The sequence below is a fragment of the Stigmatopora argus genome, chromosome 8, assembly GCF_051989625.1.
Source record: "Stigmatopora argus isolate UIUO_Sarg chromosome 8, RoL_Sarg_1.0, whole genome shotgun sequence".
NCBI lineage: Eukaryota > Metazoa > Chordata > Actinopteri > Syngnathiformes > Syngnathidae > Stigmatopora > Stigmatopora argus.
This window is the reverse complement of record NC_135394.1, coordinates 10,457,945-10,471,822: the sequence shown is the minus strand read 5'-3', so window position 1 is coordinate 10,471,822 and position 13,878 is coordinate 10,457,945. Positions and strand designations below refer to the sequence as shown.

The window sequence follows — 13,878 nt, the reverse complement described above, 5'->3', positions numbered from 1 at the left end:
CATAACAGCCAAATGCTGGCAATTACATTTTTCTTGCAGTCACTCAAAAGCTTAGATGTAAAACTAAATATTGCGTAGGAGGGAAAATAATATCCTTAAAGCTATACAGATAAACTTGATGAAAAAACATGGTATCACATTTAAAAGACTAAATAAATGCAAAATGCCAAAATTAAAACCACTCATTCTGTCACTCAGAATCAGTGAGCAATGGTGGAGGAGGGGTGAATGTTATTCCAGTAGGTTAAACATTTTTCTGTTTCCTTCACATGCTCTTAGTTTTGCTCTCTCTAAAATGTGCAAATACCAGCACACATATTGCATGCAGGAAAGGGCACCGTTTTTTTCCACCCAATTTCAGTCGATCAATATGTTCATGGGTTTGAGAGTTGTGTGTGTGTTTGGCGTGAATACATGTGGGGAATTCACACTTAATTTCACAATTGTCAAATGAAAAGAATTCTGCCCCTATTTTATCAGCTATAGACGTCTGAAAGTCTTCACATTTCAACTGCTTATTTTACGCCAAACTCCGACTCTGCTCTCTATCTTCTTGTGTGTTTTAACCCATTTAGAGTTTTATTTCCTCACCCCTTTGGTCCACAGGCTTTTCCTTTGAGTGTCGAGATGTACAGCAGATACAGCGAGCACCAGAAGAAGCTTTTCCTTTGGGATTATGTGCACACGTAGCCTGTCAGTTTTTGGTGTTGGATAAAGATGATGGGACAACACAAGAGCACAAGCAAGCATTTGTGGGGTTTTTTCTCTCAAGCATTGACTTCTTATCGCAACTATTGTACAGTCGTCATGACAAGTGTTTCCAATTTATATAAATTATCATATTGGTGAGGGCCAGGGGTATTGGATTACATTAAATAATAAATTATCATGAACTATTATTAGTTATTTGTCTATACAGTCCATATGTCTTGCTGTATAGTAAAAAATAATGTCCAATTTAGTGTTTTTTTTTTCTTCCTCTGCAGGTTTTCTTTTTGGCAGATCTTTACGTGAAAACATGAGTCCGTAAAATCCCTGGAGATGATAAATCTCAACATCGCAACGACACATAGGCAAACAGCATCTGTGTACTGTCAAACAGTGCAAAGGTGCTGCCACACCAGTGATATCACATGTTCTGGCTAAACAAAACACTAAGGTCAGGATGTTGGCATAGAAAAAAAATCCACTAGAGGCTCACACTATTTAAAGAGAAGTGCAAGTGGAGGATTTACTGAAATTTCTATTTTTCTAAATTATTATTATTATTTTTGTCAGCATACTCATACAACAGACTACACGTCATTTCGAAAATCATACAATTCAGTACAGTCTGGATATTTACTATATATTTAAACTTTTATCTTGACGTTTGCTCTTGAATCAATCGCTTTGATTGCCGCAGGGGACCACAGTCATGCTGTTATTTGCTACTTGGTAGTACTACATGTCCGGACTGTTAAGAGAGCAAATGTTTACAAATGAAAGCGATATGAATTCTTGGGCACCGGATGCCTATTCTTGCGAAAACTGGTGCACAGCTTGACAATCGATGTATCGCTGTAATATTGCCAGACATTGGTTGAAGAGCTATCTATCAATATGCTTGTATCTCCCACATTTATGAACTGATACTCTGTCAAATTCATATTTGTGTCACAACTAATTAATGCATACTGACACAAATTGCAAGTAAAATGTTGTGAATCAAATTAATGCAATTTGGTCACTTAAGAAAGTGCACTGAATCCAGTGGCTCATGGTCTTATTCGTCTGTTTGCTTGCCTCTAATTATATAACATACTTTGGTATGCTGACATATGGCCCTATTTCTTTTTAGGTATCATTCATGCAGTCATTGGGCCATTTGCATTTGGCAGCATAAGATAGATAATTTTTCCAAGTAAATAAATCTACCACCCAAGGCCTCACCATACAGAATTTTAGTCTCTGATATTTTGTACTTTACCCAGTGGTGGTAGTAGCAGGCTTTCCATTGTGTGGTTTGTCAAGGAAAGTACCTGTTTCAAGAAACTTGCTATGGATAGCATAAATTGTGCAACGCAGTGAAGCAGTGGACATGTGGTCATAAAGCTTCTCTAACTGGTGCTAAACTGCAGTCATGGACAGAAAAACTTGCCTCGCAGCAATTTGGCAACACTGCTCTAATGTCAATTGGCAAACTATGTGTAAAGGAAAGATGTTCCAAAAAAGGCAAAGATTTAGCTGTCTATTTAAAGAATACCTTCAACGAAAAAGGACTCTCAAAACAGCAAAAGGAAGTTCAAGGCACCAGGATTGCACAAAAAAGATGAGCAATCTTTAGTTTGTGTCTAAAAACCATTAAGATGGGATACAACTTTGGTGCTTGTAATTTTACAAAATTCTACCAATGAAACATTTTAACATTGGTTTCTGATGAGAGCATTTGAACTGGATTAAAATGAACAATGAATCACAAACTCATTTATCCGAAACTGAATAAACAGTCCTGTAAATGTCTTAATCTGCCCAACTTATCTGATTTGTGTATTATTAAACACCACAAGCAACAATGAAAACTGTACCCCAGTGTATCACATTATACAGTTCATCAGTGCATGCTAATGCGGTGTCCAGGATGATTTTGTTGTGTAAAAACTAATTGGAACCAGCAGCAATGAATCTAATCAGTTAGGCAATACGGCCAGTCTCTGGACGTAAAATAAAGTCTTCTAAAGTATGACAGCAATCCTGGCTAATATTATTAGTCATTCCGAATATTTGGGAATTTTAAAAAAATCATTTTACCATTGAAGAGAAATAACAATGTATTCTGTAGTGACTTTGGCAATGGAAAATGAATTGGGAAAAATTACCCAGTATTTTGAATAGAGGGCCAAGGAACTTCTAACCAATCCTGGACAACTGTATTGTATTCTAGTGAATTTAATTAAATAATAATGAATTTAAATAAAAGTAAGAAAGTGTCCCTTGCATCTTTCAAGATTTTTGTATGCCACCCTCAAAGTATAACGCTAGCACACCCCTGGTATCAACCTTTGAGTCTGTCTCAGTATAACTAGTTTGTATATAGCTGCAAAATCCAGTCATAAAAATAGAAAAGCGCTAGGGTCCAGTTATATATTAGATTATTATTTAGCAACAGGAGCATCCAGGAGTAGAATGATCGTAAGCAACAACACAGCAAGCGACTCAATGTGAGAAACTGCCAGTCCTGTCGCAACCCTTCACTAACATGAAGAGCAGACAAAAAAAACTTGAACCCAATTTGGGTTTTAATTAAAGTAATTAGTGCCACTAATTTCCATCGTATCTATCCTCATCTTCATTAGATACAACAACTTGACATATCATTTTCTTGAGCAGACAATTCTACCTTCTACCTTGAAAATTGTAGGAAAAAAAACACAAGTTGCAACTCCGTGCCAGCAAGTCTATTTCATTCCATGAAAATGTATTCAAATATCCAAATGACAGACCAGGAATTAGTTTGCCGGCTCGCTCTTGAGCTATGATGGTTGCATTTTATAATAGTAGCTTGTCAGCAGCCTTCCAAAACAATAAAACAGCGGTCGACAGACAGCTTAGCCCAACAGCCCACTGTTAAATTACAGCCATCAACACACACGAATGACACCACCAGCCACCCCACCCTTCTGGATCTAAACTCTCATCTACAGCACCAGGAGAACAATCTGCAGCGTAATTAGCCTCCACCAACAGACAGTTACACAGAGAAGGAGGACGTTTGGCTTGATTAAATTATTAAACCACACAAACAAGAAAACAAAAGCAGCATCAAAGAGGCACTGTGGCTTTTCTCGCTGTTCCCTAAATACAGAATACAGGGAGCCTATTCTCCCAAGCCACTATTTGGCATAATTAGGCAAGTGTGTGAAGTTGCGCATAAGCGTGTCTTTGTGGGAGTGTGATTGCCATGATTGTACCCCATTTCCGCTACTGTGATCTAAAATAACCAGGTGGTTAACGACGGCATCGCGACATGCACCCGTCCCTCCCACTACACTGCTACCTTCACGCATGAACATGCACCAGAATACACACATACTTTTAAACAGTACTCTAATTACAGCATTTATAACCCCCCCATTCCCGCATTCTGCATCTCTCAATCCCTCTAGCACACAAATCTGTTGGTCTCGAATTGAATTTAGACCGCGTTGAGGGGAGCGCTGGCATGAAAAGACTATTTCATTAGAATGGCAGTTGTTTCATTTGTGGAGGAGCAGATTGCCGAGGCCCCCTATCCAGTGTGCAATCCGTATTCATTACTCAGTGAAAAAGGATGATCCATGCCCTGACACCAGGCTCATCATTTCATGCAGATGCACAGAAGCCTCGTACCCAGCACAAAATGCTTCCTTGAAAAACCTCACAAATGCTAGTGTCTGTCTGCCGATTTGGAGCTACGCACATTTCTGGTAACTCCGCCAACCTTGTTATACAGATAATAATACAACAGTATATAGATGTTAATGACATTAATAAGATTTATACACTTATTGCCTAATTTGTAAGACTGAAGTAGTATATTCAATCCATGTGGGTTTCAGTTTCCTTTCACTAATGGGTAAAGGGACTTGAGTTATTGAAGCGGTAATAATCAGCAATAGAATCGTTTTTTTTTGTACATTGTACCCTATTTGCATATTCGGTTGAAGCCAGAATAAAAACTATGCCAGGACCCTGCAACTAGATTTGGAAAATTGGTGCACATTGGCAGCATATCATACTGGCACACAGCTGGACTCTCAATGAACACTTCACTGATGAGTGAGTGAACTGATGAGACACAAACTTTCCGAATCACTGGTAAAACATGTGTTACAAATTGAAATTATTTCATTGGAACCTTGTATACCATACATAAATCATATGATAAGTAATATGTATTTCTGACATTGAAAATACAGAAGAACTTGCTAAAGAAACAATGCTGGTTGATCTGTTAAACTGTTAACTTTGACCCAGTATACCACCTACCAGGCAAATTTGAATTAAACAGATGATCGGTTATCAAGTTTCACGAAATTCCTTTTCAGACCGGTTTCCTATGACCTCATTAAAACAAAATTTAACAATATCTTCCATTCCGTTGTTTGATAATAAAAGTATGGACACAGATTACTATACTGAGCAACTTAGACAAACATTTCCACACTGATTCAACACTTCCCTGAACTCAATTTCCAAAATGCACAGAAATTAATGCATGATAAATGGTGGACCTACTATATTTGAAACGAACTTTGATAAGCAACCTCGTGGTAGCAGCGATAACCCAGGGAAAACTAATTCCCCTATCAGGGTGACAGTTTAAAAATCCATTCTGCGCTGTCGTCACATCCTTTTGTCCATGTCGTTACGGAGTAACCAAGGGCGCATCAGCGTTCAGAATACGGAAGGATGCCTGAATTTCTCTTTTACAGAACAAGGTCATCCAAGATACCCTAAACCCTGTGACAATGTATGGTGCTTTGTGCCTTTCGAGAAGTTATATATGAAACTTGTCAACCCAAATGTTATCTGCCTATGTAAAATTTATTTTAAATGATAAACCATTGGCCAGACTCACACATGACAAAGTACTTTCTACAAAGAAAGGAAGCCTATGAAGTCATCAGCATTACATAGTACAATAGCCATGATCTGTATATCTGTTAAAATTCAAACTGCGACCTCCAAAAATAAAAAAATAAATAATAAGAGAGACAATGGTAATCATAGAGTTGAAAGTTCAAGAACCTTCACGACCTCCGACATGAGTCACTGATATCAACCACCTTACATTACATTTGTTGCCAGCTTGGCTAGAGTAATGGTGGGCAGACATTCATTTAATGTTGTACAACAATTGGTGCTGGTCCTACTGTTAAATGTCCTGCTTAAGGACAATGAAGCCAAGATGAGGTAAGGATGTCCACCGTATGGTACGAAAGTCAACATGCTTTCTTTTTATCGGCAAGAAAAATATAATGCAACTTGAAAGTACTGCACAAAAAATATTAGTAAAACAATACATTGTTTAAGACTAGTTCCGAATACAGAGTATCACAAAGCAGATGTCTGAACTTCCGATTCCTGTAGTTATCAACAGCACATCGTCTGGTTAGTGTTTCACTTACCCTATTTTTTTACTTACTTGATTCAAAAGGGACAATGTGTCAACAATCAATTTCAGACAAATGACAGACTATTGTTTTACATAATATTTGTATTAATACATTATGCCCAATTCTAGGTCACAATGCACCTGCTCCCAAAATCCATTATCATCACACCATTACACATATTTCAAACACTGCTCTGATTCCTTCAGCCTACGTGTTAGTTGATTTAGGAGCCGAGTTTTGACTTCAATCTAATACTTTAGAAATGTAAAAAAAAAAACTCTGTACAACAGTGACCTCTGTCCCCGATCCAAGTTTCTGCAGAACTCACAACAAAAGAAAAAAAATGGCAGACACACTTCAGTCTTCTCGGAAAATAGTCAGTTTGTCTGTCTGAAAAGGGTGAGCTCCATATGAACCTTTATTTTCGTTTCCCGGTGAGGTGTTCTTTTATTCATGGGAGTTGCCTTACTGTATATACTGTTATTCACAGCCTTAAGTACGGTAAAGGATTGTTGGTCAGTGTTTTGCAAGCTTTACTTGCTCAATGTCTTAATCAATATCTAACTTATTGAGAGTGTCAGACTGTGCAATGTCGCTGATGTTAAATTATATTCAGTGGACTATGTCTGCGGCATTAAAGCAATGGTGGCCCATCGGGAATGGAACATACAAAATGGAATAGTCTGCACCAGTTCATCCTCACCTCTGGTTATGGTGAGTAACCGTTCTGTACTGTGCTTTCGCTGGACAAGTGAGGCTTACAAATCATATGAGTTGAAGGTGCTCGGTGCAAGGTTTTACTGCCTGTCTTCTATGAATGGCTCCCTGAAGGCCCCAATGATAATAGCTCACAGCCGTACCCTTCACGGAGCCTGACATTTAGCACACCCCTACAGCAGAATGGAATGGCATATCAACTTGCCCAATGGGCTGTCATATCAACTCTTTCACCGCTTTCTGGTCATAACATAGGCAGAGGATGAAACGCAATGATGCTAGCAGGAACTTGCTAGTTGAGGTTCAATCACTTTGGACTTAGAACATAAACTTTTGTAAGAATTAAGTCAGCAGACACTGTCTTGCATGATGTAGTAATAGTTGGCAAAGTTTCTGAAAATGCAGGCATGCAATCCTTTTTAATGAGATATGAAATTTTCACAACTAGCAAAAATGGGAACGTTTCATTTAGATATAGTGCTTATCCAAGGTCACTAGTTGGCAGTGAAAAAGCTGCTGTTGATTAAAACATTGGCTGTGATTGACAGCGAGAGACGTCGATCTACTTTATTCCAAGAAGATTCAAGGCAATAAGAAAATTGACTAGAATATAATACTGCAGACAATTAAGCCAGCAAAGAGGCAATGGAAAATCTGATGGACCTGTGGGCAACCAATAGAAGGTAGCAATTTTAATATCAAGGTCTTAGATCCACAAAAAATGTATAGTGATCTCAGTGATCAGTCCTGACATATTTTTGGAGCAAACCTAGCTGGGATGCAAATGACTGTTTGATAGATAGAAAACAGTCCCTCAAAGAGAGTCCAATGTTGAACATTTTCAAGCATCATAAATGTGGTACCTCTACTCATGAATGTTTCTACATATGATATACTATTCAGATTGCGAAAAGCATCAATGGGAAAAAGATAGGGAAAAAATCCAAGTTATGAAACAACATCGAACGGCCTGTGAAATATAAATACACTGCCTGTATTTGTTTTTTTGTTTTGTTTATATTGTTGGAGTAGAGTTGCATTCCCATTGGCTATCTCCCCACTCATCACTGGCCTCCCATTGGCTAGAAGAAAACTGTGGTTCAGTTATGCTGGAACCAAGGTTAGTGCACTGTAAGCAGGCAAGAGCAAACTTGTGCAGGATAGGGGCCACCGGGTCCAAGAGGGGGGAACGGAGCTAGTCTGAGTTCAATGTGTGCACTATAAAAGGTTAAACCAAATCATTGGACACAACCTATTTTTCTCTATATTAGTCCTAAAACTCAATGTTTACCACTGGTATTGAACAAGACCAGAATAGGTATGAGTTTTTTATAGTGTTGAAGTTGTTTGAGAAATGCAAAAAAGAAGACATAAAAACGAGATATTCATCCAGCCAACCATCCATCATAACCAGCGCTACGGTGAAGCCAATTTCCACAAAGCTTCTAAGCTGATTGAGGCAGACCAAATCTGTTTCACCAGCTTACATTCCTTCAAAATAGCCATCTCACTTCCAATATCACGGGCTTTTACTGTTCCCCATTCCCCTGGCTCAGGCTGAGAGTTTGCAAGGCTTAGCTGGATGAAACACTCCACCAGCCTGGTTCTCCCCTGGAACCAGGCTGATATCTCCATAGAACAGCATTTCCTCACATAACTGAACTTAGTTGTTTAACATATTGATTCTGTTATCCTTTTTCAAATTTTCCAGTTAAGATTTTTCCATTCATATGACACTATCATTTAGATTTAGAACATCTATACAAAATTATGGATGTTGTGGCCTTTAAACTGAGAAAGCCATATGCGATGTACATGAATAAAAACATGCAACAGTGTCAAATGTAAATTACTCTATTCATATGTGGTTGAATGAGTTTGGACAGATTAAAAAAGGCAAATCCAAATATAGGCCAGAGCTCACGTAAACACTAAGTGGATGTCATCTGCCCGTCACATGCAAACAGCCAGTTGAATTCGCAATTATGTGATCATGTATTTGTATGCACGAAAATGAATAATATTATTACAGCTTTTTATGTGTGCCTCACTCCCGAGCCATTTGCTTCCCCATCTTCCCACTCACTTTCTGTCATTTTGCCACAGCAGCAAATATCCTGTTGGCCTGAACTACAGGCTGCCAGGGCTGGCCTATCTAGCCCTGGGATCGATTCAGCTCCAAGACGAGGCCTCCCATTCATCTCAGAGCCATAAAATGTGATTAGTGCTGACTACAGCACTGCGGGGAGATGGGCTGATTGGCCTGATAGGCTCAGATAGGGCGTGTTGGACACTCCACAGGAAGACAGGCGCAACGGCATGGTGAGGATTCATCCTTATTTATCCTTTTTTCTGTATTCCTCTCTATTTAATTTTCACTTGCACTCGCTCATTCAATCACTGCTTCCCCGTTGCTTGCACTGTTTCTTTGTATTATCTGATTGTTAATCTTGTTTAGGCCTGACATGAGTATCCATGAAAAAGGATATTCTAAAATTAAGAATTTATTGCGAATGTTTTCACTTTTACCTTCTTATCTCATTCTACAATGTCTTTTTAAGTAGCACTCCCAACCATGCCCATGTTAACTGCCATCATACAGTGTGTATCTTTTCCATGTGACCACCTCTATCCACCAATCACAGAACTCACTGTTTGCCAGTGGCAGAATCACCCCTGAACGTTGTGACAAGAAGTGATGCAGGAAAAGGAAGATTGCTTCAATTCAGTAGGGAAAAGTTGCTTTGTACACAACTTACAGATAAATGTTGGCTGGGAACTCTTATTTGACAGTTAATACAATTCATTTTTAAATTAGCTTTTATTAAATTATGTGGCCCTTCATATATTTACTGATGCGATTCCCAGTGCTGACTCCCTAAACATATTGGATAATGAAAATAAATATTAGATGATCTTGATTCAATATTTTTTTAATTTGATTCAGAATATTGAAAATAATTAAGTGTTTGTTTACCTTCAATGTTACTGTTTAATAGAATCTTAATAAAATAACAGTTAGAGTAGGTATATTTAGTAGAACATAATATTGTGTTGGAAGTAAAATTGGCACAACATGAAGCACAGTAGTAAGTAGTGTTTGTCCACTGTGAATTTCCAGGTCTGTTTTGCCCGTAAAGCTGAATCATTTCAAATTAAAGAACACTGACCTGTGTCTCTCGGACGTTCTCCACGGTAAAGTTGAACCAGACACGGAACCGGGGATTGCAAGTGTCAGGCCGGATGAAGAGGTCAAACTCAAATTCACTGATGTAGTCAACACGGCCAAGGTTTCCTGTAGAAGCAGAAGAGTTTAGATGAGCGGGGAAAATTTTATCTACATCCAATTTTCCCATTTATTTAGCAAAACGCAAAAGTCCTTATTCAAATAGAGATGACGGCATTCAATTTATGTACAAACATGTTCAAATATACTTTGACTGGTTCCTTTTTCACAGACAATTCTGAATACAACAATGTACAAATGTATGTTATTCCCACATTCTAAGTAGGTGCATTGACACATTTGTCACACCAAAACAACCTCCACAGAGGGCACAACTGACACAAACTCCTTCAACTCACAATATTGCACTTATTACATACGTACTTAACAATGAAAAAGATCCTAAGGAGGAACGATCTAATTAATCCAATGGGAACGATTTCCCTGCTTCTAATTCCCATAGCTGTCAATAACATGACCGGATGGTGGATGACTACATGACAGTCCTTTCAAATATAAGCTTCATCTGTGCCGACTGATTTATATTAAGGCAACATGGGCACATACTGACTGTTGAAGATACCCATGTGGCACATGAAATTTGATGAGTTGTGTCAAAATAAATGCAAACGTATCTAAGGGAAAAGTAAGATAGGAACGTATTACTCTTGTGAAGTGAAGGCTTTAAAGAGCTATATCCAACATCCAGCTTGTGGGCGATTTGTGGTCCAACATTCATATTTTTCTGGCCCTTAACACATGCTAAAAATAGCACTTACCACTGAGAGCAATATTCATTCCTGCCAGTGAGACAAATTGCCATGTGTTGCTTACCTCATCTGGCCACCTCAAAAAACTTGAAGTCAAATCCAGCCTTGGTAACAAAATAGGTTTTCTCATAAAACTAGTATAGAATAGACATGGCAAAGAAAAATCAACATTGCAAAATTATAAGATATCGATTCAATCAAAAATATAAAAATACCAATCCATTCACATTTGAAGTTCATCCACTTACATCTTCCACAAGAAGTACAAAAGATTAGTAATTGGTGCCTTAATTTAGCATTTAACAACCACCATATCATCAGCATGTTTGACTAATCAGAGAGTGGCCTTATGGTTTGTATTTTGACATATAAAATTAATGTACTTCATAAATGAATGCATCTAAAGGTCTTCTCCAGCACACAAAATAAAAGAGAACATAAAGTTACAGAGTGAAAGGTGAACGGATGTCTTGATGTATACAAAATAAAAATAAGAAAAACATCCTTAGTATCAGAACAATTTATCCCCACACACTGGGAAACACGAGTAATTTAAAATAAATGTGAAAAACTAGCACAAGGGACTGCACCGAGTATGTCACGATAAATGATTTTAAATGCTAAAGGAAATGCAATTTGTGTGGATCCGTTAGTTGAGAATTGTTTATTTGTTTTGCTTTGTCGAATCCATTGGAAGTTAACCTTCCATGTATAAACAAAGCTAAACAGTTTGAAGAAGAGGTAAATTGATGTATCAGCCAGCTAAATACGGACCGATATATAGTTTGTTTTTTAAACACTCAAAGACCGTTAGACAAAATAACAAAACAATATATTAAGATAAGGATATTGATCAGCCTTTCCCCTTACTAGTTATTGTACCTTCTCTTGTTACAACAGTAAAATGAGTCAGCAAAGGGAGGTTGGCTGGTTGACAATGCAATTCCAAACAATTTAAGGTAATTAAAGTCATAAGATTAACCATGCTCCACCGCACTGCCTTTGTCCACACATCGACCAACTTTCATAGCAATTCATACAGCGAACACTGCAAAACACAATCAATAGGAGCATGTCGATAAAGATCACCAAATATGATCTGTCAGAGCAAGGTCTCCAGACATTTCAAAAATTGAGAAAGATTTTATATATAATACCATAAAATAATATTCAAATTGTACTTAGATAAACTGAAAGCTTGAAAATGTAGCTTGTACTACACAGTGTGGTTAATGTTGTCTTGTAAAACTGGCTTGTATTTGAAAGGCATACCCTCTCCAACTTGTCGCAATGCATTGCTAATAAGAACATATCAAACGGTTCAACATCTATCAATTGCCTGTGCAATTGAATCTGCAAGGGTGGTCCTACAGTCTTGAAACCTAATATACATCTTTTTCTTTCTGCTTCTGAACACATTAGTATAGAGTATCTCTAGACAGCCGCCATGAGCGGCTGGGTTATTGAGTCCAGAGCTGGAGGGCCTGACATGAGAGATGGTTGCAGCCTCAAAGTCCGAATTACACATTGAGGCCATGAAGCAGCAAGGATATGACACACCATTGATCCCTCTTTTAATTTTATGGTGGCTACCTCCACATTCAAACACTTTGGCAAGCTAGTGGTCTGACTCTTTAAATCAATGCCATCAGCGGCGGAACAAATCAGATGGGGGCCTGGGGCGAACAATAGGGCCGGGGCCCCTAAACCCAGATAATAAAGGTCCTCATAACATCTTTCCACAACTTTCATATGACCAAAACAGCAGCGCTTAAAAGCTTTAGCGCAAAAGAGAGATAGTATTTATGTCATTTTGAAGTCCATCAACAAGACATAAAAGCTAATCAACCAAGAAAATAATTATATATATATATATATATATATATATATATATATATATATATATATATATATATATATATATATATATATATATATATATATATATATATATATATATAATATATATATGTAATTATTTTCTTGGTTGATTAGCTTTTATGTCTTGTTGATGGACTTCAGAGAGAAAGAGAGAAAAACAACAAATTGATGGTCAATTAAAGCTCATTTTGATATGCAAGTCATTAGATGTAAAAATTAAGAGGAACATACATGTAGATAGACTGCAAAATAGAACTTACACGCTATGGGAGCGCACATGTGTTTGTGTTAATATGAGAGAGAAATTCATCTCGAGTGGGAGCAGAAGAACCTGGCTAATGTAATCCCATTACGGAGGTACAAGAGGGAGCAGTCACAGTGCTCAGCCCACACAATGGGCCGGCCTGCAGCCTGTAGCCATTCACTGGATGGATGCTTTCTGCCATGCAGATGGATCATCACACAGCAACGGTATTCCCACATGCCCAAGGCCTGAGCAAGAACTCACTCAGAGGGCCAGCCATTACAGTGGTAATAGGCAGTTGTTTCCAAATGAAATGGACTTTGTGGATACAGTGTTACCTCCTCAGTAGGAATGTAACCTGTCATGTCCTGGATCGGTTATTTTGTTATACAATTGACAACCCATTCGGGCAGCTAACTGGTTTGTGTTGACCATAAAATAGCCAGTGAATGTATTTGTATTTGCATTATAGGTTAACAACATACTGTAGTGGACAGTATACGAATGGGTGAACACTTAAGTTGACCTGGCACAAACAAGACCAAACCTGTCTAAACAGCAGGCTTGAGATTAAAAGAGTGTTGTACTGCTGAGGGACTGTAGCCAGGCACCTTTTAAACCCATTTTTGCTGTGTTCAATTTTATTATCGGAAAACATATCCGTTCCTGCCTTCAGCTCCTTTGCTGTGTGGGCAGGACTCCTGGACACAGACGAAGGGGGCTGATAAAGACAGAATTGATTCCAGCCAGCAGCCTTAGTGTCGAGGTTTAGTTTAGTCCTGGAGCTAAACGGCTGTTTTTTCGCCTTCTGTCTGTCTCTTTCTCTCTTGCCTGCTCATCTGAAGGCAAGTTGTCACTGAGGCAACATCCATCTCCCGCCTCATGATTTCTTAAAGCCTGCCT

General features: G+C 38.2%; 1 protein-coding gene across 1 annotated transcript in view; it reads right to left on the bottom strand.

The window, feature by feature from the left end:
• The window catches only part of agbl4 (AGBL carboxypeptidase 4), a 212,241-nt gene that overhangs the window by 190,463 nt on the left and 7,900 nt on the right, over positions 1–13,878 (bottom strand). The window contains exon 3 of the mRNA XM_077607305.1: positions 10,025–10,149. Coding sequence (XP_077463431.1) covers positions 10,025–10,149 — 125 coding nt within the window. The remainder of the gene's footprint in view (positions 1–10,024; positions 10,150–13,878) is intronic.